We start from the raw sequence: 25,162 nt of genomic DNA, 5'->3' as shown, positions 1-25,162 counted from the left end.
TCCAAAAATCTGGCCATTCTTCTGTGGCCATTTGTTAGTATTTGGATCCCACTTTGTATGACATTGGAAGCAGTTGCCATCCAGCTCCACTTGGACTCTGTGGTCACAGTCTCCCTTCTGACAGGCCACCTACATCTTCTGCCATCCTTCAGCAACGAACCCAACTGTTCCTCCTCCTTGGGGATTTTAATGTCCCTCGTCCTTTGTGGAGCATTACTTTTATGTCTAGTCACTGACCAGTCTCTTGCAGACCACAACTGTTCCTTATTAATGATGCTTCCCCTACTCCATGTGGTGGAGCTGCATTTGTCTAGCTGAGCACCCTGACATGACAGGGATCATACTGCTGGTACCTGCTCTGTGAATGCCTCGTGATAGGCTCAGAGTGACTGCTTACCTATTTGGGGCATCAGAACTCCCAGCAACAACCATCATTCCAGGCAGCCATTGCTGTGGCTGGTTGGCGCCCACGAGACAAGCCCTTAATCAGAGTGAGGGTTACCAGGGTGGACGTTTGACACATGAAATGTATTAAACTGTCTGGACTCTCTCCTGCGGCTGTGTCTCTTTCTAGGAATAGTTTTGTCTCAGTTTTTGTTTCTGCCTCCCCTGGCCTTTCCCCCCTTGGCTACCCCATGGCAGGAGGGCCAGGCCCACCAACTTGGGGTGAAACCCTTACTGCAGTTACTGATCTGCATCAGACTTTACTGCCACCAAAATCCCCCCCCCCCCCCCCCTCCCCCTCATAGTACATGTTCAGGACAATTTCGGTGAAGTTGAGTCATTAAGCAAGATGAGATCTGGCTTCCTCCTAATAAAGACAACTTCTGCCAGTTAGTCGGCTCCTTCTGTCACTGTGACCACTTAGGAGACGTACAAGTGAATATCACTCCTCACAAGTCTTTCAGTATGACACAGGATGCAATTTTCTATAGGTATCTTCTCCTCCAGTCTGATGTTCAACTTAGGGCTGGTTGGAATAACATGGTGTTCATATCGTCCGATGTGTTCAGAGGCCCTAATGACGGTTGTGTAGACACTGGCATTTTCATGCTGGCCTTTGAGAGGGCCCCCGTCTGAGGAGGTCAAGGTGATGGTTGTGTCCTTCACATGTACTACAAAGAAATGCATGTCACATAAACACAAATTTATTTGCATGAGCATGAAAACGCCACTTAATGCTGTTCACAAAAGAAACATGCAGTGTCTCTATAAACATGAAATGTAACACAATTAACCTAATCACTGATGCTAACTTCACTCGGTCACTTATACTTTAACTATTGAAACTGACCGTTATTAGTTCAGAGCATCAACTATAGTGCTAATACTGGTGATGCTGCTGCTTTTGTGAAACACTTAAATCTCATTTTTCTATTCTGTTAGGTGTGACACTGATTTATTTCTCAGTTGCTGAAGACCAAGGTATTTGAAACTTCTTAACAGATTTAACCCATGTGCAGGATCATAACACAAACCTGAGACCTTTGCCTTTCATGGCCAAGTGCTCCACTGAGTGAGTATCCAATCTCAACTTGCAACCCACACTCAGAACTACACTTCAGCAAGTACCTCTTCTCCTACCTTACAATATACATTCTTCCAAAACTGTTACTCCCTCAAGGTATGCAGCAGAACTTCTGTGAAATTTGAGAGGTAGTAGCAGTGGTATTTGTCTGAGATTGTCTTTTGATGGCACTATCTTCATAGTCTTAAAGGGGCCAATGTAGTATTTATGGAATTTTTTGATGTAGTAATTTTTCACCTACTTGAAATGGTATTTCTAGTATCCACACATTTTCAATGTAAACTGGGTTTTACTCTCTTGTTGTGGCTTCTCTTTCTTTTTCGAATGCTGTTTGGAGCAGCTATTCATGTGATGTCTTGAAACACAGTGAGAGCTTTATACAATCATTGGAGGTGCTCTCTGCGTCCCACCCAAACAGTGCTACACAAGGTGGTGCACGTACATTGCCGTGTGCTAGAATGTCCGTGACTATTTTTGAAGTACAGCACTTTTCCTACCAACAAACATAGGAGCTTCTGCATGATTAAGTCTATTGGATTGGAAGGTTGTCTGCAACAGCGATCCAAATTTGTCTGATTCTATTATTTTGTTGGAGTCATTTCAGTAGTATCTGACATAATTGAGGCACAATGTGTGTCAAAATAAATTGATTTGATGGTTCTCACAAAATATGCCCATTCTAATTTCTCCAATGTAATTTTGCAAAAAGCTCCACAGCTTCCAAGACTGGGTGAAATTTCTCATCAGTCATAGAAATCTATTGGCACAGTTTCATCTAATTTTCCAGGTATATTGTGTTGTGTATCAGACTCCCAGCTACATCTGTAAAATGATTATCTACAACATTTACTAATTAAAGTACCTCATAAATATAACACCACCTCCTGTTATCAGACAGAACTATTCTGAATTCAACAATTCGTATTTGCAGTGTAGGATTGAATATTTGAGGTGGGGGCACCTGTAGGCAACTTGTATAGGATATGCAGGCGTAAAAAGAGAGCAATTAGAATAATTGCTAATACAAGCAAACAAGTGTTGTAGATACTGTTTCATCAAGTAAAATTTACTGACTCTGTGCTCTTCATATATTCTTAAGACAGTTGTGCTTGTAAAAGAGAATATAAAAAAAAGTGTGATGAATATGCACAGCACACCAGCTGGCGATAAGAACCGGTATTGCACACTGCATGCCTCATAGCTTGCACCAATATAATAGTATCTCTTGTGCTACTCTTCATATATATTCATTATATTTATGACATGATATTGTTTAGAATTTACAAAAATAATTATATGCTGAACTGTAAGTAATTATGGACAAGTTATTGTTGTTGTAGTTGTTAATGCAAATAATTTTCAGTTGGTTTTATTTCCCACATGTGTAACTTTAAAACTATTAATGAGAAACAAATATTTTTAATGACCAAACCATTGTTGCAGCATGAGCTTGAAATTATTGCTGAATATGACTATATCAAGAGCCTGGATAAAATACTGACACTCATCAAATATGGGGCACAGGGTGACCACCCACTTTGTAAGTTACATAATCTATGCCAAAAGTCAGCTACTTAATTAATTTGTGTTATCATCTTTATGTAATTGTCTTACCAAGTAAATTGTGTTTGGTGTACTGTTATACATTTTAGTTTTTCATTTATGTTCAGCTATTCACCTTTTGCTGGAATAAGGATATGTTTGTTGAAAATGCTGCTAGCTTTACTGACTGTGATACTGTTTACATCTTACTTCTGATTAAGATGATAATGCTTGTACATTAAAATCTGAATTTGTTTTACCTGTGCAAGGAAAGAAGTAATCTTATATCTGTTATACAGGAGAATTGTAAGTAACAAAGAAAATTACATACTTTCTATACACAGAGCTGGAACTTAGCACTCTGAAGAGGGTGCAAATCCTGCCCACTGACCCTTTGTTTGTATGAAATGACATGGGGATAAAGCAGTTATCTAGATCAGTTGAATTTTAATTAAGTGGGTGTGATATTTGTTTTAGATTAACAACGAAAAAAATTGTTTGGTGTTGGTGATTAGAAGGCTTTCAGAAATAGATGATACCAGTGTGCTTGTGGCTGTACCTTCTGTGTGTTCCCATTGGTAGGCCAAACTGTTGGGTGTAAAATTAAGGCTAAGGACAGTTCATAACTCAGGCATTATCTGTGGAAATGAAAATTATCATAGTCATGGTGCAGAGAGACAGTGAAAGAGAGATCTCTCAAATGGATAACTTCTTTCACTTAATGCTTGAATGTATTTAGGTTGCACATGAAAATCTTAGAGTTCATAGGACAGGGAGTCCTGTATGTATAAAAGTACATAAAAGTACTTTTAACTGGACTGACATGCATCTGTATTAGAAGCCAACTCGCCCTGTAATGAGGATGATACTATACCTTATCACATTACTTGCATGTGCTTAGTTTGTAGACTATCAGCAATGTCTTACTCCTCTCTACCCACCCACTCTCATTGCACTTAGTGAGGTGGTTTCCATGAACTTGTGGAAGTCCCTTGGTCACTTCTCCTTGTTGACAGGATTGATATTTTCAGGAAGATTGTTTTTTTTTTAGCCCAGGCATTGGCATACTTGCAGTCCCATTAAACAGTCATACACCATCCAGATATTGGTTGTTGTTGTTGTCTTGTTGTTGTCATCTCTTTTAAAGAGTAGACATTTCTGTTGTGAGACACAGTGGAATCACAATTTGAAGGTTTAATTGCAGTTCATCTTGTTAGTACCAGTATTTCACATGGTGATAACAAATCCAGAAAATTATGGATAGAAAGATTGGGCCATACTAAGTATTACTGGATAACAAGGAATCATGCCATACAAAGCAAAAGAATGTAAAGACCCACCACAAACTTGTTGATGGGAAAGATACTATCATTGACAACTACAGCAGACAACAGTGTTCTTAAAACTTCAATAAACTTGACAATCACAGGTATATGTTCAAATTTGTCTGCAAACAAGAAAAGTCATGATATAGTATCATTCTTGTCCTAAATGGATTGGGAGTCATGTGGGTGGCAGAATCTAGAACATAGAAAAGCAAAGACGCATACTTGTGTTGGGAAAGATGCTGGCTTTTACATAAAATTTTGATTACCAGTTTCAATTTCTCATTAGTCTCCTACAGCACTACAGCTGGATGTCAAGGAATTACAGGGCTATTACAAATGATTGAAGCGATTTCATAAATTCACTGTAGCTCCATTCATTGATATATGGTCATGACACACTACAGATACGTAGAAAAACTCGTAAAGTTTTGTTCGGCTGAAGCCGCACTTCAGGTTTCTGCCGCCAGAGCGCTCGAGAGCGCAGCGAGACAAAATGGCGACAGGAGCCGAGAAAGCGTATGTCGTGCTTGAAATGCACTCACATCAGTCAGTCATAACAGTGCAACGACATTTCAGGACGAAGTTCAACAAAGATCCACCAACTGCTAACTCCATTCGGCGATGGTATGCGCAGTTTAAAGCTTCTGGATGCCTCACGGTTTAAAGTTTACGGCCCCTTTTTCTTCTGCGAAAAAAACGTTACAGGACACGTGTATCTGGACATGCTGGAAAATTGGCGCATGCGACAACTGGAGACCGACAGCGCCAACTTCATCTTTCAACAGGATGGTGCTCCACGACACTTCCATCATGATGTTCGGCATATCTTAAACAGGAGATTGGAAAACCGATGGATCGGTCGTGGTGGAGATCATGATCAGCAATTCATGTCATGGCCTCCACGCTCTCCCGACTTAACCCCATGCGATTTCTTTTTGTGGGGTTATGTGAAAGATTCAGTGTTTAAACCTCCTCTACCAAGAAACATGCCAGAACTGCGAGCTCGCATCAACGATGCTTTCGAACTCATTGATGGGGACATGCTGCATCGAGTGTGGGAGGAACTTGATTATCGGCTTGATGTCTGCCGAATCACTAAAGGGGCACATATCGAACATTTGTGAATGCCTAAAAAAACTTTTTGAGTTTTTGTATGTGTGTGCAAAGCATTGTGAAAATATCTCAAATAATAAAGTTATTGTAGAGCTGTGAAATCGCTTCAATCATTTGTAATAACCCTGTACTTTAAAAAATTGGAAATACAAGAATTAAAAATTTAGTTTCCAAGCAGGCAGCTGTAGTGTTGTATTATGCTAAATCTGGAAATACGGTACTTTCATTTACTACTATCATGTCTAGAAATCAACATAAGTTTGTTTATGTTCTAGCTATTAGACCACGTTATCTCCAGGATATGCTTTCTACCAATGAATCAGAACCATATCTGTTGCGTTCTACTTCCGATGATGGACGAAACTGGCCACTTTCCTTGAGAAAGGATCCTGACGTGTGGCCACCACCACCACCAAGAGATCCTGATGTGTGGCCATCACCAACTCCTGTTGAGCATAAGTAAGGCATTATGGTTTTCATTAATTAAAGCATCTTATCTATCTGGTAGTTGATAAATGTGACTGTTTTGACATTACAGGTCTTACTTCAGAGAATGTTCATTTTTAATAGTGTTTGACGTTGGTAGATCCTTACTTTTTACATATTGTCTGTGAGTGTGTTTGTGTAGAGTTTCATATTAAACTAAAATTTCTCTCTCTTATATGGCAGACTTTTTACCTTACTTGTAACACATTTAGCATGGGAAACCTGTCTGACCAGAGTGATTTTTCATCTTTCATAGATTTGTATTTCCTAAAGTGTGCATTGGCGTGCCTCTTATTTTTCAAGTTTGATTTTTTACTTTGTAGAACCCATAGTTTGGGACTGCTGCATAGAAAAATTGTTTATGTGCCATTCTGGCTCAAATATGAAAGGTGAAGACGGGCCCTCTAGGCCCCTACCGTATTCTTGCTTGGGTGATAGGAAACGAAAAATCACGTTAAACAATATTTAGTTTTATCTCACAAGACTAGTGTGCAGAAGTAACTAATTAATCAACAACTTCATTTCTTTCAACTCGTTATTAATATTGCTGTATTAACTTTAATAATGAAATCTATAAGTCGAGTGTGTAAAATGTTTGAGGCTTATACAATAAAATCACACTTTTAAAAAAATCTTTGACAATATGTTTCTGTGTCATAGAAACTTCTAATGATACTCAGATACAATGTGAAGCACTTACTGTTTCTCGTTTTTTTTATTATTTATTTAAATTATTTATTGTATTTCTCCATTAGGTTGACAGCTTTCACCCCGATCATTTACAGCTCTCAGTTTAAGAATTATACATAGTGTGGAAGGTACCTCCCTGTGATTTCTTGTTTGCATTCAGCATCTCATTGTTGGAAGAACATTAAATTGCTGAAACTGGCTTTATGGTAATTTCTCCAGTAACATACACAACATAACCTTTGATTGATTTGACTTGTCCAACATTTATTGTCACATTTGATGATACTGTGACCATTTGCAGCCATAACATAAGATGTTATCACAGACACACACTTCCAATATCCAAATTATCAGTATGACAATTCACTGTCCTCATTTATAACATAGTTCTGGCAGAAAAATGCCACAACACTGGCTTCTGTGTACATACTTAACACAACAGATTTCCAAATATATGGCACCATTACACAGACATTCATAATGTTGACGGAAAGATATGTGATCTGCATAAATGTTATCCACTGATTGACTCAAAGAAGTTAAAAGATAGTACAAGTAACCACAAACATGTTGATTGTAAGAATGTGAGTGTACATTGTCCCAGGGTGTTAGTCATGTCTGAACATGCCCAGGACTGAAAAGTTTTGGGTCGTGTAGGCTATTTAGACTTGCATATGAATATTTTTAAATTTCGGAAACTATGTATTTATTTATAAAATGGTATGGTTGAAGTTCAATAAAGTGAATGAACTGTATGTTCATGAAATAAGTTGGTTTACGTAATGAATGGTCAGTTAAAGTACAAAAGAATGCAGTACTATTTTGTATGTGTACACAAGGAATTACCTATTTATGAGTACAGGTGACATATTTGAAATTATGATAAATAATGCAAATTCTTAATTAGTGACTTAATTGGTTAATGAAGAGTGTTATTTGGTTGAGAAAAGTTTGGGCAGTGAGAGTTTAATTGTAAAGTTAGAAACTAATTAGGTATAATGACACAAAAGGCAACAGTAATTGTAAGTGAATGCAAACTTCAGTACTAATTGTTTTAAATTGATTAGTTTCAGAAAAATTACAACATGTTAAACGAAGTCTGGAATCTTAACTTTCTAATAGTAGGTGTCAGTATTTCCAAAATTACTTATTAGCGCATCAAAGTATACAATTATCTGCTATGGTAATAATTTCAGTTATTAATTACTCTTAATATGATATCCAGAAAAAAACAAATGCATCATTGTAATGTGTGTACACACAGTAGAAGAAGAATGGGTAGCTCTGAGGGATGAAGTAGTGAAGGCAGCAGACGATCAAGTAGGTAAAAAGACGAGGGCTAATAGAAATCCTTGGGTAACAGAAGAAATATTGAATTTAATTGATGAAAGGAGAAAATATAAAAATGCAGTAAATGAAGCAGGCAAAAAGGAATACAAACGTCTCAAAAATGAGATCGACAGGAAGTGCAAAATGGCTAAGCAGGGATGGCTAGAGGACAAATGTCAGGATGTAGAGGCTTGTCTCACTATGGGTAAGATAGATACTGCCTACAGGAAAATTAAAGATACCTTTGGAGATAAGAGAACGACTTGTATGAATATCAAGAGCTCAGATGGAAACCCAGTGCTAAGCAAAGAAGGGAAAGCAGAAAGGTGGAAGGAGTATATAGAGGGTCTATACAAGGGCGATGTACTTGAGGACAATATTATGGAAATGGAAGAGGATGTAGATGAAGATGAAATGGGAGATACGATACTGCGTGAAGAGTTTGACAGAGCACTGAAAGACCTGAGTCGAAACAAGGCCCCCGGAGTAGACAATATTCCATTGGAACTACTGACGGCCGTGGGAGAGCCAGTCCTGACAAAACTCTACCATCTGGTGAGCAAGATGTATGAAACAGGCGAAATACCCTCAGACTTCAAGAAGAATATAATAATTCCAATCCCAAAGAAAGCAGGTGTTGACAGATGTGAAAATTACCGAACTATCAGCTTAATAAGTCACAGCTGCAAAATACTAACACGAATTCTTTACAGACGAATGGAAAAACTAGTAGAAGCCAGCCTCGGGGAAGATCAGTTTGGATTCCGTAGAAACACTGGAACACGTGAGGCAATACTGACCTTACGACTTATCTTAGAAGAAAGATTAAGGAAAGGCAAACCTACGTTTCTAGCATTTGTAGACTTAGAGAAAGCTTTTGACAATGTTGACTGGAATACTCTCTTTCAAATTCTAAAGGTGGCAGGGGTAAAATACAGGGAGCGAAAGGCTATTTACAATTTGTACAGAAACCAGATGGCAGTTATAAGAGTCGAGGGACATGAAAGGGAAGCAGTGGTTGGGAAGGGAGTAAGACAGGGTTGTAGCCTCTCCCCGATGTTGTTCAATCTGTATATTGAGCAAGCAGTAAAGGAAACAAAAGAAAAATTCGGAGTAGGTATTAAAGTCCATGGAGAAGAAATAAAAACTTTGAGGTTCGCCGATGACATTGTAATTCTGTCAGAGACAGCAAAGGACTTGGAAGAGCAGTTGAATGGAATGGACAGTGTCTTGAAAGGAGGATATAAGATGAACATCAACAAAAGCAAAACAAGGATAATGGAATGTAGTCTAATTAAGTCGGGTGATGCTGAGGGAATTAGATTAGGAAATGAGGCACTTAAAGTAGTAAAGGAGTTTTGCTATTTGGGGAGCAAAATAACTGATGATGGTCGAAGTAGAGAGGATATAAAATGTAGACTGGCAATGGCAAGGAAAGCGTTTCTGAAGAAGAGAAATTTGTTAACATCCAGTATTGATTTAAGTGTCAGGAAGTCATTTCTGAAAGTATTCGTATGGAGTGTAGCCATGTATGGAAGTGAAACATGGACGATAAACAGTTTAGACAAGAAAAGAATAGAAGCTTTCGAAATGTGGTGCTACAGAAGGATGCTGAAGATTAGATGGGTAGATCATGTAACTAATGAGGAAGTATTGAATAGGATTGGGGAGAAGAGAAGTTTGTGGCACAACTTGACCAGAAGAAGGGATCGGTTGGTAGGGCATGTTCTGAGGCATCAAGGGATCACCAATTTAGTATTGGAGGGCAGCGTGGAGGGTAAAAATCGTAGAGGGAGACCACGAGATGAATACACTAAGCAGATTCAGAAGGATGTAGGTTGCAGTAGGTACTGGGAGATGAAAAAGCTTGCACAGGATAGAGTAGCATGGAGAGCTGCATCAAACCAGTCTCAGGACTGAAGACCACAACAACAACAACAACCTTTGGAGAGAAGAGAACCACTTGTATGAATATCAAGAGCTCAGATGGCAACCCAGTTCTAAGCCAAGAAGGGAAGGCAGAAAGGTGGAAGGAGTATATAGAGGGTTTATACAAGGGCGATGTACTTGAGGACAATATTTTGGAAATGGAAGAGAACGTAGATGAAGACGAAATGGGAGATAAGATACTGGGTGAAGAGTTTGACAGAGCACTGAAAGACCTGAGTCGAAACAAGGCCCCGGGAATAGACAACATTCCATTAGAACTACTGATGGCCTTGGGAGAGCCAGTCATGACAAAACTCTACCATCTGGTGAGCAAGATGTATGAGACAGGCGAAATACCCTCAGACTTCAAGAAGAATATAATAATTCCAATCCCAAAGAAAGCAGGTGTTGACAGATGTGAAAATTACCGAACTATCAGTTTAATAAGTCACAGCTGCAAAATACTAACGCGAATTCTTTACAGACGAATAGAAAAACTGGTAGAAGTGGACCTCGGGGAAGATCAGTTTGGATTCCGTAGAAATGTTGGAACACGTGAGGCAATACTAACCTTACGACTTATCTTAGAAGAAAGATTAAGAAAAGGCAAACCTACGTTTCTAGCATTTGTAGACTTAGAGAAAGCTTTTGACAATGTTAACTGGAATACTCTCTTTCAAATTCTGAAGGTGGCAGGGGTAAAATACAGGGAGTGAAAGGCTATTTACAATTTGTACAGAAACCAGATGGCAGTTATAAGAATCAAGGGGCATGAAAGGGAAGCAGTGGTTGGGAAAGGAGGAGACAGGGTTGTAGCCTGTCCCCAATGTTATTCAATCTGTATATTGAGCAAGCAGTAAAGGAAACAAAAGAAAAATTCGGAGTAGGTATTAAAATTCATGGAGAAGAAGTAAAAACTTTGAGGTTCGCCGATGACATTGTAATTCTGTCAGAGACAGCAAAGGACTTGGAAGAGCAGTTGAACGGAATGAACAGTGTCTTGAAAGGAGGATATAAGATGAACATCAACAAAAACAAAACAAGGATAATGGAATGTAGTCAAATTAAATCGGGTGATGCTGAGGGAATTAGATTAGGAAATGAGACACTTAAAGTAGTAAAGGAGTTTTGCTATTTAGGGAGTAAAATAACTGATGATGGTCGAAGCAGAGAGGATATAAAATGTAGACTGGCAATGGCAAGGAAATCGTTTCTGAAGAAGAGAAATTTGTTAACATCAAGTATAGATTTAAGTGTCAGGAAGTCGTTTCTGAAAGTATTTATATGGAGTGTAGCCATGTATGGAAGTGAAACATGGACGATAACTAGTTTGGACAAGAAGAGAATAGAAGCTTTCGAAATGTGGTGCTACAGAAGAATGCTGAAGATAAGGTGGGTAGATCACGTAACTAATGAGGAGGTATTGAATAGGATTGGGGAGAAGAGAAGTTTGTGGCACAACTTGACTAGAAGACGGGATCAGTTGGTAGGACATGTTTTGAGGCATCAAGGGATCACAAATTTAGCATTGGAGGGCAGCGTGGAGGGTAAAAATCGTAAAGGGAGACCAAGAGATGAATACACTAAGCAGATTCAGAAGGATGTAGCTTGCAGTAGGTACTGGGAGATGAAGAAGCTTGCACAGGATAGAGTAGCATGGAGAGCTGCATCAAACCAGTCTCAGGACTGAAGACCACAACAACAACAACAACAACAACAACAACAACATCATTGTAATCACTGTATTGAAAATTATCATATGAATATATGTGAAATAGGGCATGAACAATATCTAAACAGATTTTTGGCATGTATATGATGTGGATACCAAGAGTTAGATGAAAATTAAGAAAAAAATATAATTATTGTTATTAGGATTGCAGTAGGTGGAGATGGAAAGATTCCATCTTGATATGTTGTAAGTGTTGATGAAATCTGTCTTAAAGAATGTGTCACTCAAATCAAATCTGAAAAAATAATGTTATTTTAATTAGAAACAAACTCTTTTGTTCAGGTCTGCCTCAGTCATTTTAATATTTTCATCTGATGTTTATGCCTCATGATTTAATGAAGTACTCGTTTTTTTGGTTTTCAATTCAGAAGCTGTCAGGTGTTACTCAACCTTATATTTATAAAATGGTGAAATAATAATGAATTCTAAATACATTTTTTGTATTCAGAAGGTGCATTGGGGCTTTAGGAGGAGTTAAATATAAAGAGAGAAGACAAAACACAAATTGCATTCTCTTCTTGTGAACATAATTCAGATTTATCACAAACATAAAAATGTTCAAGCAACAAATACTTTTCACCACCCACTCTGCATGATGAATATCTCCTAGAGTACAGAAAGGTACGGGACGAAATGGTCCTCTGACAAGAGATCTGAGTTAATTCTAAATCTTAGCCGTTCAGTGAGTGTTTCAGGTACAGTTTTTGCTTGCTCTTTCACACAGTAAGTTAAATGGCCAAAATGTGCATAAAATTACCTGCATTGAATGGTGGTAGATTTTCTTTTATTTTCGAATATAGTGTGATCCATATAAACCTGAACTATTTTAATGAGTCACAACACTTAAACCAATGATGGGGCACATTTGTAATTCAGGGAAATGATACTACACAAATGGGAGACTAAATATAATACATACAAACATACATAGTCCTCACAGCAAATGTTGGAAGTGCCCTCCGCCAGCATCAATGCACAACTGTACTAGCTTCACCATATTCTACGACTTTCTATCTTTACCAGTGTTGCTTATTTCATATGTAGTGGCCTCGTGGAGTTGTCCAGTTGTCCATGGTCTATTCTTGTACACTCGGCTTTCAAGATACCCCCTCACAAGAAAAAATCTGAGAGGGAGGGGAGGGGGGGGGGGGGACGAGGGGGTAGTTCATGGGGGCCACAATTTTATGAGACCATTCAGTCACCAAAGAAACTGGTAACAAGTTGCATGAAAGAATTAGAGTTGTGACACAGTGTTCCATCTCATTGGAAATAACCTACCAAAGATTAACGACATCCAGCTGGTCCACAAATGTATTGAAGATGCTCATATGAACTGTAGTGTCTACAGTTGTATCAGAGAAAATGGAGCCAACAACAATCCTGGAAGCTGCCACCATACACCACACTCCAACCTTTTCATCATGCAGTGGTGTTTTGTGGATGATATTGGGGGTTTACACCAGTGCAGTATGTGCTGTTTTGTGTGTTGATGTAACCGGACCTATAGAACCATACCTCAAATGGAAACCAGGTTATGGAGGAAATGTCTGGACAAGGATTTTTTTTTTTTTTTTTTTTTTTTTTTTTTTTTTTTTTTTTTTTTTTTTTAACTCAGCGTCTGTTTATTGCAGTGCTTCCATCATGGACAATCTGTATGGTCACAGTGCCAATTTCCTCACAGCTCTCTGGCATGTGCCATACAAAATGCCAGTCTCCTGGCTTAGTCGATGCAATGATTTCCTTGAGAGTTCTCCAAGCATTTTCAAGCATTATCAATAACCTCTGCACTCAGTGATGGTCTATGTTTTCCCATGTCACTGTTTAGTACACCAGTTGTCTCCAATTACCTTGCAACTGACAAAATTGTTGCCTTTGTTGGAACATCACACACATTGAATTCATTCCAGAATGCCCATTGTGCTGTAACAAATGAGTCTGTCTTCCAGTATGTTTTCACAATAGAAACTTACTCTTAAAGTGTGTACTGCACGTTTGTGTCATCTAAAGATTGCGTACAAATCACTAATTTGCTTGTTATTGTCCCAAGGCCCGAAATACACCTTGAAGTAATTTTTTTATGTAGTCATTTGCAGAACAATAAAATTTTAAAGTTTTTAATATTCAGCACATTTACATCTAGGTAGAATGCTAAAACTAGAAGAACACAATCCCTAAATTTAGTAAGTTTCACTAGTTTCTATTTAAGTGCCAACTGTTGACTGTTCATTTTTTGTTTCTTATTTCCATTACCAAAACAATCACATATTACTATTAGTTAAGATGTAGCAAACTTGTCCCTGAGAGAAAAGAAATTTGTAGGAAACATACCATGCTATTCACCAATTACATTTATGTGTTAACAAAAACATAAATGTAATTGGTGAATAGCATGGTATGTTTCCTACAAATTTCTTTTCTCTCAGGGACAAGTTTGCTACATCTTAACTAATAGTAATACGTGATTGTTTTGGTAGTGGAAATAAGAAACAAAAAATGAATAGTCAACAGTTGGCACTTAGATAGAAACTAGAGAAACTTACTAAATTTAGGGATTGTGTTCTTCTAGTTTTAGCGTTCTACCTAGATGGAAATGTGCTCTTGTTGCACACTTGTGTAAGCCCTAAAACTAGAAGAAGAGTAATGTTATTAAAATTGGTGTGATTTACTGTTCTTTAAGTGTGGTCATTTGCCACAATCATTTATCTGCTTGTGAGTGGCTGAACTTGGCAAATAGTCATGTGTTGATTAACTGTGTTCTGCACTGAGAATAGAATTAGCGTATCTGCTTTTGTCTGCAGGCCATGGCCAAACTATCAGGGTGTACTTCATGGGTTAACTGAAAGCTTCATAAGGCTTTTTGCAATCTATTCCATACACCACAGAGACTTTCCTACTAACCTTGTAAGGCCCCAACCTTTGGAGAAAGGCTGTAGTGTAGAGAGCAGTTCGTCTACAACTTTGAGTGGTGTTCACGGCTGGTGACAACAGGTATGCCAGTAGGGATAGAGGTGTTGCATTAGGTCCATTAGTATTTCACTCTTTATGATTGTATATTATAGGTAAATAGATTACAAAATGTGATAAAGAAAAAGTAATCAGAGTTTGGGTGTCAAAATAACTGATGATGTTTGAAGTATGGTGCATATAAAATTCCGATGGTGACAGCTAGAAAAGCATTTCTGAAAAACGGAAGTTTTTTGACATCACATATTAATATTATAAATGTGAGAATAATTATGCCTGTTATGTTATCACAAGCAAGCTGCTTAACTGATTTTTATGACATTTGAACCCTGAGGAAGAACATAGGGTACTAGGAAAGTGGAAAGAAAAAAAAATCAACCCCTAAGAGGGTGCAGTAATGATGCAGGCATGGAGGTCGGTGACTTGGGGAGTATGTATAGGTGACCAGCTGTTGCCCGTGGCTGTGATCACAAATCAGGGGAGTATGTATAGATTGCTAGCTGTTACCCATAGCTGTGCTCACAGATCAGTAGTTTTGTTATGATCATTGACAGGAGGAAGCTAGTCAAATGTAAATTGAAGTGTTAGGAGGGCCTCTCAGGAGGTATTTGTATGGAATGTATCCTCATACAGAAGTGAAATGTTGATGATAAGCAGTTCAGATAAGGAGAAATTTTGAAATGAGGTGCTACAGAAGAATGTTGAAAATTAGGTAGGTAGATCAAATAACTAATGAGGAGCGGCTGAATGAAACTGAGAAAAAAAGAAACCTGTGGCACAGCTTGACTATAAGAAGGGTTCAGTTAATCCTGAGACATTAAGAAATTGTAAATTTGATAATGAAAGAAAGTGTGGAGGTTAAAAATTGTTGAGAGAGGCAAAGGCTTGAACACAGTCGGCAAGTCCAAATGGATGTTGAATGCAGAAGTTATTCAGAGATGAAGAGGATAGACTGACAGGAAGAGCTGCATCAAACCAGGCTTCAGACTGAAGACCACAACAACAACCTGCTAGTAACATGTAAATGTATCAGGGATAAAATAGATGGGAAATTACAGTAGTATTGCTAAAGTTTTGGAAGTACACAGGTCTATATGGGAAAAGGGTTGCAATTTCCCTCTTAGTAGGGAAAGTTTGATTATAGTTTACAATGGTATGTCACCTACCAACACACAACATATAATGACAGCAGGTGATGGTCTCTATTCAGAAATATTGCTATGTTTACATATTTCCCAAAAGCTCTAAATATAACTGGGAAATGTTTCAAAGTAGTGTCCTCTTTTAGTTACTTGGGAGCCTTAATATCAAATAACGGCATTGGAAAGGCTATAAGGGAAAGAATACAAGTAGGGGACAGAGCTTACTTTGCAAATGTACAACTCTTCAGAAACAGCCTTGTTAAAAGAATAACAAAACTCCCAATATATGAGGTTCATTCAAATTTAAACCTGGTTAGTGCATCTACCTTTGCCTTAGATGGAAGGTGGCACCACGTAACTGTGGATATGGTGGCGCCATCTATTGGCAGAGAGACTGATGCATGCGCACTGTTTGATGTTGCATAATACCCGTGTGGTTTCACGCCGAAGAGAAGATGGTCACACAAGTTATCGTCCACTACCGAACATGTAGGCGAGAAGTGGGAACAGTAAGGATTGATTTGATTTTTGGCGGCAGAGGGAGTTGGAGGCCGTGAAATGTATCGACAGATGAAGGCTGTGTACGGTGAGTACAGTCTGAGTCATTCAAGTGTTGTGGAATGGCGCAAACTATTCCTTGAGGGGCGCAAGTCACTGGAAGATGATGCTCGTCCTGGACACGCTCATCGTGTCATCACACTAGAGATGATTGCAAAGGTGAATGCTTTAGTCTTGAAGAATTGCAGAATCACTGTGTACGAGATCCATTGGTTACTGGGTATTAGAATGGGCACCGCCTACACCATAATGCATCAACACTTGAACTTCTGAAAAATCTGTGTGCAGTGGGATCCCCCCAACTGGCCACTGAACACCGCAGTACTCAAATGGTGCTGTCTTTGAGTCATCTGCAGTGTTACCATGAGGAGGAATACGGCTTTCTATTGCGTATTGTCACAGTTGATGAAACATGGTGTCACCATTTTGAACTGGAAGGCAAGCATCAGAGCAAGCAGTGGAAATTCTTCACCACCGCCGTGCACACCAGTTCTGGTAAGGTCACGATGTCCTTCTATTTTGACCACAAGGGCCCACTGCTTGTCGAGTTCCTGGGACGGGGAACCACCATCAGTGCCCAGTGTTATCAAGCCACTTTACAGAACCGTAGACGAGCCATCAAGTCAAAACACCAAGGCATGTTTTCCAATGGTATTATCCTCCTGCATGATAATACCCTCCCAAACACGGCCAGTGCAGTGAAGACAACATTGCAGCAGTTTCGGTGGGAAATGCTGGAACATCCACCGTACAGTCCCGACCTTTCACTGTGTGACTTTGATATGTTTGGATCTCTAAAACAAATTATTCGCGGACATAGATTCGCAACGGACAACTAAGAGTGTGACTGGGTCAAGGCCTGGATCTGACAGCTTCTTCAATAATGGAATCAACCGGCTAGTGTTGCTATGGGATAAATGTGCCAACAGTTTTGGTGACTATTTTTGAGTATGTGTACTGGGTATAACTACATTTTTGAGTTAGTAAAATCGTTACCATTACTTTACACTAGTGACCGAGTTTCATTCGAATACCCCTTATATAACTCCCTCGTTCAATCAGTCGTCACATATGGGTCAGAAATGCTGATGCTGGCAAGAGACTACACAAACATTCTAAGAACCTTTTAGTGAAAAGTACTAAATAAAATATATGGCGCAATAAAGGAGGAAGAAGGCTGAAGGATATGCTATACTCCATAGCTTTAGGCATTAATACAAGGAAGAGATATTGTCAAATTTGTTAAATCACAATTAATATGATGGCTAGAGAACATGTGGAGAGAATGGCGGAGCACAGGATACAAAAGAAAATAATAGAAGCTATGATACATGCTGCTAGACAGAAAGGGAGTCCTAGAAAAGGGTGGATTGATGATTTGTTAGATCATTTCACCAACATGGGTGTCCGGGAATGAAAAAAAAAAAAAAAAACTGAGACTCGTGGAGGAAAATATCTGATGGATCCAAGGCTCACCAACGGCTATAATGCTACAGAAGTAGTGACAGTAAGCAAGGTAGTCAAATATAAATTTAAGTGTTAGGAAGTCTTTTCTAAAGGTATTTATATGCCTTTTACAGAAATGAAATATGTATGATAAACAGTCTACATTTTCTAGAGAATAAATACAGCAAAATTCATCCTTTCATAATATCCAAAATAATTTTCAGAATGCCACAGTCAACAAAAAATATCAGAAATGTAAAGAAAGACACTGGCCGACCTACAGCACGAAGTAGCAAAGCTAATATTAATACTGGCAGTAGTAGTACTTTGTCAAGAAAACCTGATACTAAAGGTGTGAAAAAAGATGAAAAAACGAAAGTGGGGAAGAAGGACGAAAAGAAAATCGAAAATAAGGTATGTGTTATGTGTAGATATGGTATTCGTTGATTGTTTGTTTCACATATAATCAAAAAAATTTATTTTTGTTACAGGAAAAGGGTGATAATGAGAAGGAAGCACCAGTAGAAGAAGAAAGGAAGTTTGAAAGTAGTGGTTATGATAGAGATCTTGTGGAAATGCTTGGTATGATCTGTAAAAGAAATGTATAATTACTTATTCTTAGTTTCCACTGTGCAACTGGACTTTATCTGTAATTAACTGTTCTTTCAGAGCATGATATTTTGCAGAAAAATCCTAATATCCATTGGGATGATATCGCAGATCTTGCTGAAGCCAAAAGGTTATTAGAGGAAGCAGTAGTATTACCAATGTGGATGCCAGATTTTTTCAAGGTAGGTGTGTGTGCACTTGTGGGTACGTGTAAACGTTTGCTTGTATTTGGAGAAAGGTGTCGTGTTCCTGTGAGTACATGTAAGTAGACAGACTGAAGTGTCAGCTGTAGGCAGCACACAAGTAAATATAGCCCGTGTATAAACAAATAAACACAGTGTTTTGAATTGAGAGAAAGAGTTCAGCTTCATAACATCAAATCTTAGGGATCATGAAACAATTTAAATTTGATTGATTAAGCACAATCTTTCAACCCCTGTAAGGAGAAAACAGTTTTAGAATTTTGAACTATTGTAGTAGGAGGAAAAACCCAAGTGAAGTCTTCTGAATAGACCATAAAGATAATACAGCTGTCTGGTAATGAGGAAAGCAAAGTGCCATACTAAGTCTCGGCTCTAAATGATAGGAATACAGCTCTGATCGTAAGTTCTTAACACACTTCAGATAAACACCGTCATAGTAAAGTTGTTGAATCACATGGAAAGATAACTAAGTTTGTTCAAAGTTCACAACACATGTAGGAAAATGGCAAAGTCAGATAGAAATTCTAAATCTAACGACACCATCCGGAGCAGTTAATCTACATTTCAAGCAAGCATGTTTTATGTCCTGCGAGACCGAACAGCAGGCAATCACAGAAATATTATGAAATCAAGAATCAGTCTTCCTGTAGGGGCCTAGTGGTGTAAAATGCCTTGGCATTTATGAATTTTAAATAGTAATTGATAAGCAGCACTTATAAAAAATTTTAAGATGATGATTTGTATTCGAACAGGTGTTTTGCAACACCGCTTCTATAGTGGTTGGGCAACCAAATTGAAAAGGTTGCTTGGGAGTTGGCAAGAGTTATTAGGGGAAATAAATTGGACTGTAAACATAACTTTTTACATCTTTATGAGAGAAATTCTTGAGGTAGTACATAATAAAAAAAAGGAAAACAACACTCCAGTTTGAAAGTAATTTTTGAAATAAAGTATCGTTTATACACTCATGCTCATAAACTAAGGATAATTGCAAAATGTGGTGCCACACAACGTGGCACTACACAAAACTGGCACTAATAGCATAGGCACATAGGGAACATACACGGCACAGATCAGTAAGTCCACGGTATTAGTGATAAGCTGAGAAAACTGTTTCAAAACACATGTGCTACAAAACGCCACTGTTTCCTGCGGATGTACCCCAACATCAATATGAGATACGATCACCATGCACATGTACACAGGCTGCACAACGGTTTGGCATACTCTGGATGAGGTGGTCGAGCAGCTGCTGGGGTATAGCCTCCCATTCTTGCACCAGTGCCTGTCGGAGCTCCTCAAATGTCCTAGGGGTTTAAAGACATCAGCGATATGTCAATCGAGAGCATCCCATACGAGCTCAATGGGGCTTAGGTCTGGAGAACAGGCAGGCCACTCCATCCGCCTGATATCTTCTGTTTCAAGATGATGGCAGCTTGGTGGGCCCGTGTGTTATCATCCATCAGGAGGAAGGTGGGACCCACTGCACCACTGAAAAGGCAGACATGCTGGTGCAAAATGATGTCCCAATACACCTGACATGTTACAGTTCCTCTGTCAAAGACATGCAGGGGTGTACATGCACCAATCATAATCCCACCCCACACCATCAAACCACGACCTCTATACAGGTCCCTTTCAGGGACATTAAGGGGTTGGTATCTGGTTCATACCAGATGAAAACCCGGCAAGACTCACTGTTCAGACTATACCTGGACTCGTCCGTGAACATAACCTGGGACCACTGTTCCAATGACCATGTACTGTGTTCTTGACACCAGGCTTTATGGACTTTCCTGTGACCAGGGGTCAGTGGAATGCACCTTGCAGGTCTCCAGGTGAATAAACCATGTCTGTTCAGTCGTCTGTAGACTGTGTGTCTGGAGACAGCTGTTCTAGTGCCTGCGGTAAGGTCCAGAGCAAGGCTACCTGCAGTACACTGTGGCTGTCTGCGGGCACTGATGGTGAGATATCGGTCTTCTTGTGGTGTTGTACACTATGGACGTCCCGTACTGTAGTGCCTGTACACGTTTCCTGTCTGCCGGAATTGTTGACATAATCTAGAGATCACACTTTGTGGCACACGGAGGGCCCGTGCTATGACCTGCTGTGTTTGACCAGCCTCCAGTTGCCCAAGTACTCTACCCCTCATAACGTCATCAATATGTGTTCTTTGAGCCATTTTCACTATTAGCACATCCAAAAATGTCTGCACACTTACTCGCTGAACCGTACTCTGACATGTACCAATACATCTCTGCGTATGTGGACTGCTGCCAGCGCCGCCGTGCGACGACCACATGTCAAATGAACCGCATGGTCATACCCCGAGGTGATTTAAACCCACAAACTGCCCACCAGAGCGTTGTTTCACCATGTATCAGCATTATCCTTAATTTATGAGCATGAGTGTATTTAGTAACTAGTGTAGGTAGTATTTTTATTTATAGTATACTACTGCAAAAAATAAAAAATTGTTGTCAATCAGTTTCTTTATCTTCATAAGCTGAAGAAAAATCATGATGTTCCCACTCTGCCTCCGATTCTCCTGAATCTGATTTCTCACTGACTACTGGGTACCTTTCCATTTTGTCTGCGCTTGGACAATTAAGTACGGGTTTTTCCTTAGGTAAACAGGCTTATGTCGTGTTACTGCTCCATTTATCAGCTTTCTTTTATAGGAAAGGTAGATAAGTTTTGCAGCTGTCTGATATGAGTTTTTGATACTGTGGATTCATCCAAAAGTGCTGAAGGAAAGCTCTGTATTAGCAGATGTAACTGATGTGCCCTGAATTTTAACAGCAACTTCTGCCGATTCACAAGTTCCTCTTAAACATCACCACCACAATAAAGGAATTTACACGATGATTTTCATCTTCCTGAGGGTTAGGACCTGCTCCTTCCCACAGAAATTATCTGGACCAAATCCCATGTTTGTCCCTATTGTCAGCCAAGCTCTCTGTAACCTGAATAACATTTAATATGTGTTCTTTGCTGTGCCACAAACAAAGCTTATTGCATCAAGCATCTCTCTAGGCTTCAGGTTACTTACATGGTACTGCTGGATCAAGATGATTAGCTGCCAGGTGCGTGTAGAGTCCTTGTTAGTAATTCTTTTCATGTTAGTATTCTAATTTTATCCTTACAGCAGTGCCGTCATATGAAAGTAGATAAAGGAGCAGAACAGAAAACTGTAGTCTGCCTCAAACGTCACTACATCACACAATAAAGCTTACTTTTTAAGAATAAATTTATCATTAAGAAACACATGCCAGCTGTTCAATACATTCAGTTATAATTTTGTTATCAGTAATTATTCTTCAATAACATTCAGAGATTTTAGATGGATTCTAAAGCATGTTGCCTCACAAAGCAATGACCTAAGGACAGAGTGTGTGTGTGTGTGTGTGTGTGTGTGTGTGTGTGTGTAGTGCAACAGAGAGCGAAGAGTAGAACAGGTAGCATTATACTGAAGCACCAAAATAACTGATATAGGCATGCGTATTCGAATACAAAGATACGAAAACAGTCAGAATATGGCGCTGCAGTCGGCAGCACATGTATAAGACAACAAGTGTCTGGCGCAGCTGTTAGATCAGTTACTGCTGCTACAATGGCAGGTTATCAAGTTTTAAGTGAGTTTGAACGTGGTGTTGCTGTCAGTGCACGAGCGATGGGACGCAGCGTCTCCGAGATAGTGACGAAATGGGGATTTTCCCATACTACCATTTCATGAGTGTACCATGAATATTTGGAATCCGGTAAAACATCAAATCTCTGACATCACTGTGGTCAGAAAATGGTCCTGCAAGAACATGACCAATGAGAACTGAAGAGAATTGTTCAACATGACAGAAGTGCAACCCTTCCGCAAATTGCTGCACGTTTCAATGTTGGGCCATCAAGTGCCAGCATGTGAACTATTCAATGAAACATCATTGATATGGGCTTTTGGAGTCGAAGGCCCACTCATGTACCCTTGATGACTGCACAACACAAAGCTTTATGCCTCGCCTGGGCCCGTCAACACCAACATTGGACTGTTGAGGACTGGAAACATGTTCCCTGGTTGGACAAGTCTCGTTTCAGATTGTATTGAGCAGGTGGACGTGTACAGATATGGAGACAACCTCAGGACTCCATGGACCCTGCATGTCAGCAGGGGACTGTTCAAGCTGGTGGAGGCTCTGTAATGGTGTGGGGCATGGCCAGTTGGAGTGATATGGGACCCTTGATACGACTAGATATGACTCTGAGAGATGATACACATGTAAGCATCCTGTCTGATCACCTGCATCCATTCATGTCCTTTGTTCATTCTGACAGACTTGGGCTCCATCTGGACAATGCGGCACCCCACACATCCAGAGTTACTGCAGAGTAGCTCCAGGAACACTCTTCTGAGTTTAAACACTGGTCACCAAACTCCCCAGACATGAAAATTATTGAGTATATCTGGGATGCCTTGCAATGTGCTGTTCAGAAGACATCTCCACTCCCCTTTACTCTTACGGATTTCTGGACAGCCCTGCAGGATTCACGGTATCAGTTCCCTCCAGCACTACTTCAGACATTAGTAGAGTGCATGCCATTTCATGTTGTTTCACTTCTGTGTGCTCGCGGGGGCCCTACACGATATTAGGGAGGTGTACCAGTTCCTTTGGCTCTTCAGGGTAAATGGCAAGTAGCAGACAGTGACACATGGTTTTCCTTGGTACAGCAAGTTGAAATGCTAGTAAAAAAAAAAAGAAAAAAAAAAAGAGATTCACTCTTCTTTCCTTGCATTCTTAGTAATAAAGGCAATGAATGACTACATGGGTTTAAGCATAAACATTTACTAACTTTTAGTACTGAGACTATCATTCCATCCTTTATTTTAATTGGTAAATTATACATTCTAGCAGAAAAACTTTAAAAAGTACTTTTAAAAAATGTCCAGCTTTTGGGCAATGGGCAAATGCCCATTTATAAATGTTCTGCCCACTGGGCATTTGCCTGGTCCACATCACTATTCTGGCCACATCTTTTGTAGAGAGGCCACACTGCAGGATCCAGGGCAAGGATGTTGGCACAGACAGTGACTGCAGCATAGCAATGACTGGGGTGAGCTCCTGATTGTGAAAATGCAATAAGAATTTGGCACCTGGACAAGGTAGCTCGCTCGGTGGGAATTGCTACCTGGGGCCCCTGCACCACCATAAATACAGCCCTTGGCGCCAGGATATAGTCAGTTTTGCTTCGTCATGTGGCTGGCGTAAGAAAGAGGTCTGTGGTGCTATCAACCTCTGTTAGCACTTTAGTCATGTCTTGATAGCGGAGGACTGAACTGGGATCATATCCAAAACCTCTCAGTCTCTTGTCTGTACTACAGAGCCACCAAGCTACACTACGGAATCATAAGAATTAATTATGTATGTAACCAGTAAAGCTTATGTCAGCATTTACCACTCCATTTTATGGAAAACATTAAAGGAATTTGACATCCTACCGAAATACATCCAACTAATTGCAGATTGCTATTGTTGATCAACTTGTTAAGTAAGGTTTGGCAACCAACTATCACCACCATTGTGTTAAAAATGGATTGAGAAAAAAAAATCATTGGTGCCAATACCATTCAGCATGATCTTGGAAAAAGTAAGCCATGACACTTGTCAAATCAAAGAAATGGTGATGCTAGGAGCACACACAATCCTGCCATTTGTTGATGATGTCATGGATATTGCCAACACCCTGGAGCAAGTATACAAAGATGCTCTCCGATTTCTCCACAGTGCAAAGAAAATTTGACTGATGGCGAATTATAATAATCAAGAACCTGGGATTCATACTGACTAATAAAAGTGAAGTAATGAAAGAAATGACTCAACGAATAATAAATGGAAATGAAGATCACACTTTGTTTGCCACGTTCACAGTATAGAAATTTTTATTGTTCCAAGATAACAACAATTGTAACAATAAAAGTCTCTATACTGCAGTCATGGAGTGTGAAGTGTACTCTTCATTTCCAACCATACAGATTGATCGACAGCACAACATGTGTACCTTACAGAATAATAAAAGCTAATAACATGTTCTTTAGTATGAACAGTTTATTGAAGTCTTGTCTGATGTCACAGAAGGATAAGATTCAGCTGAACATGACACTAGTACGACTGGTCCTTCTGTATATTTGTAAAACCTCAGCAACAGTCAAAGAAGCGATCTGTGCCTTCGAGAGGGAGGTACTTGGAGATCTCTGTGTACCATACCATGGGAGGTAAATGGGAATAAAGAATGACAGACCTATATCAGCAGTTTTGAACATTCTCAACATGCTGGAAAATGCTCGAGGGGATGTCCAAGGATAAAGTGGAAGGACTTAGTACTAACTATCCTAAAATTAGTCTGTTGCTTTTAGGTGTTCACAGTTGAGTTAAAACTTTGTTCACTCATTTTGTAGCACTAAAAACATGAGCGAATTGCTTAATTATATCAACAAGACACCTATATGTGGTAGTGAGAGCAGTCTTTGTACAGTGGAGAAAGGTGCTGCAGATTGAGTTTCTGTTGGCTGCATT

The 25,162-nt window shown here is 39.4% G+C and overlaps 1 protein-coding gene across 1 annotated transcript in view; it reads left to right on the top strand.

Annotated features, from left to right (window-relative positions):
- Window positions 1-25,162, top strand: part of LOC126471159 (katanin p60 ATPase-containing subunit A-like 1) — a 115,358-nt gene that overhangs the window by 36,592 nt on the left and 53,604 nt on the right. The window contains exons 3-7 of the mRNA XM_050099262.1: window positions 2,972-3,068; window positions 5,787-5,970; window positions 18,012-18,201; window positions 18,279-18,369; window positions 18,457-18,578. Coding sequence (XP_049955219.1) covers window positions 2,972-3,068; window positions 5,787-5,970; window positions 18,012-18,201; window positions 18,279-18,369; window positions 18,457-18,578 — 684 coding nt within the window. The remainder of the gene's footprint in view (window positions 1-2,971; window positions 3,069-5,786; window positions 5,971-18,011; window positions 18,202-18,278; window positions 18,370-18,456; window positions 18,579-25,162) is intronic.

The sequence above is a fragment of the Schistocerca serialis genome, chromosome 3 (assembly GCF_023864345.2).
Source record: "Schistocerca serialis cubense isolate TAMUIC-IGC-003099 chromosome 3, iqSchSeri2.2, whole genome shotgun sequence".
Taxonomy (NCBI): Eukaryota; Metazoa; Arthropoda; class Insecta; order Orthoptera; family Acrididae; genus Schistocerca; species Schistocerca serialis.
Note: the sequence above shows the minus strand (reverse complement) of the source record. Positions and strands in the feature narration are given on the sequence as shown.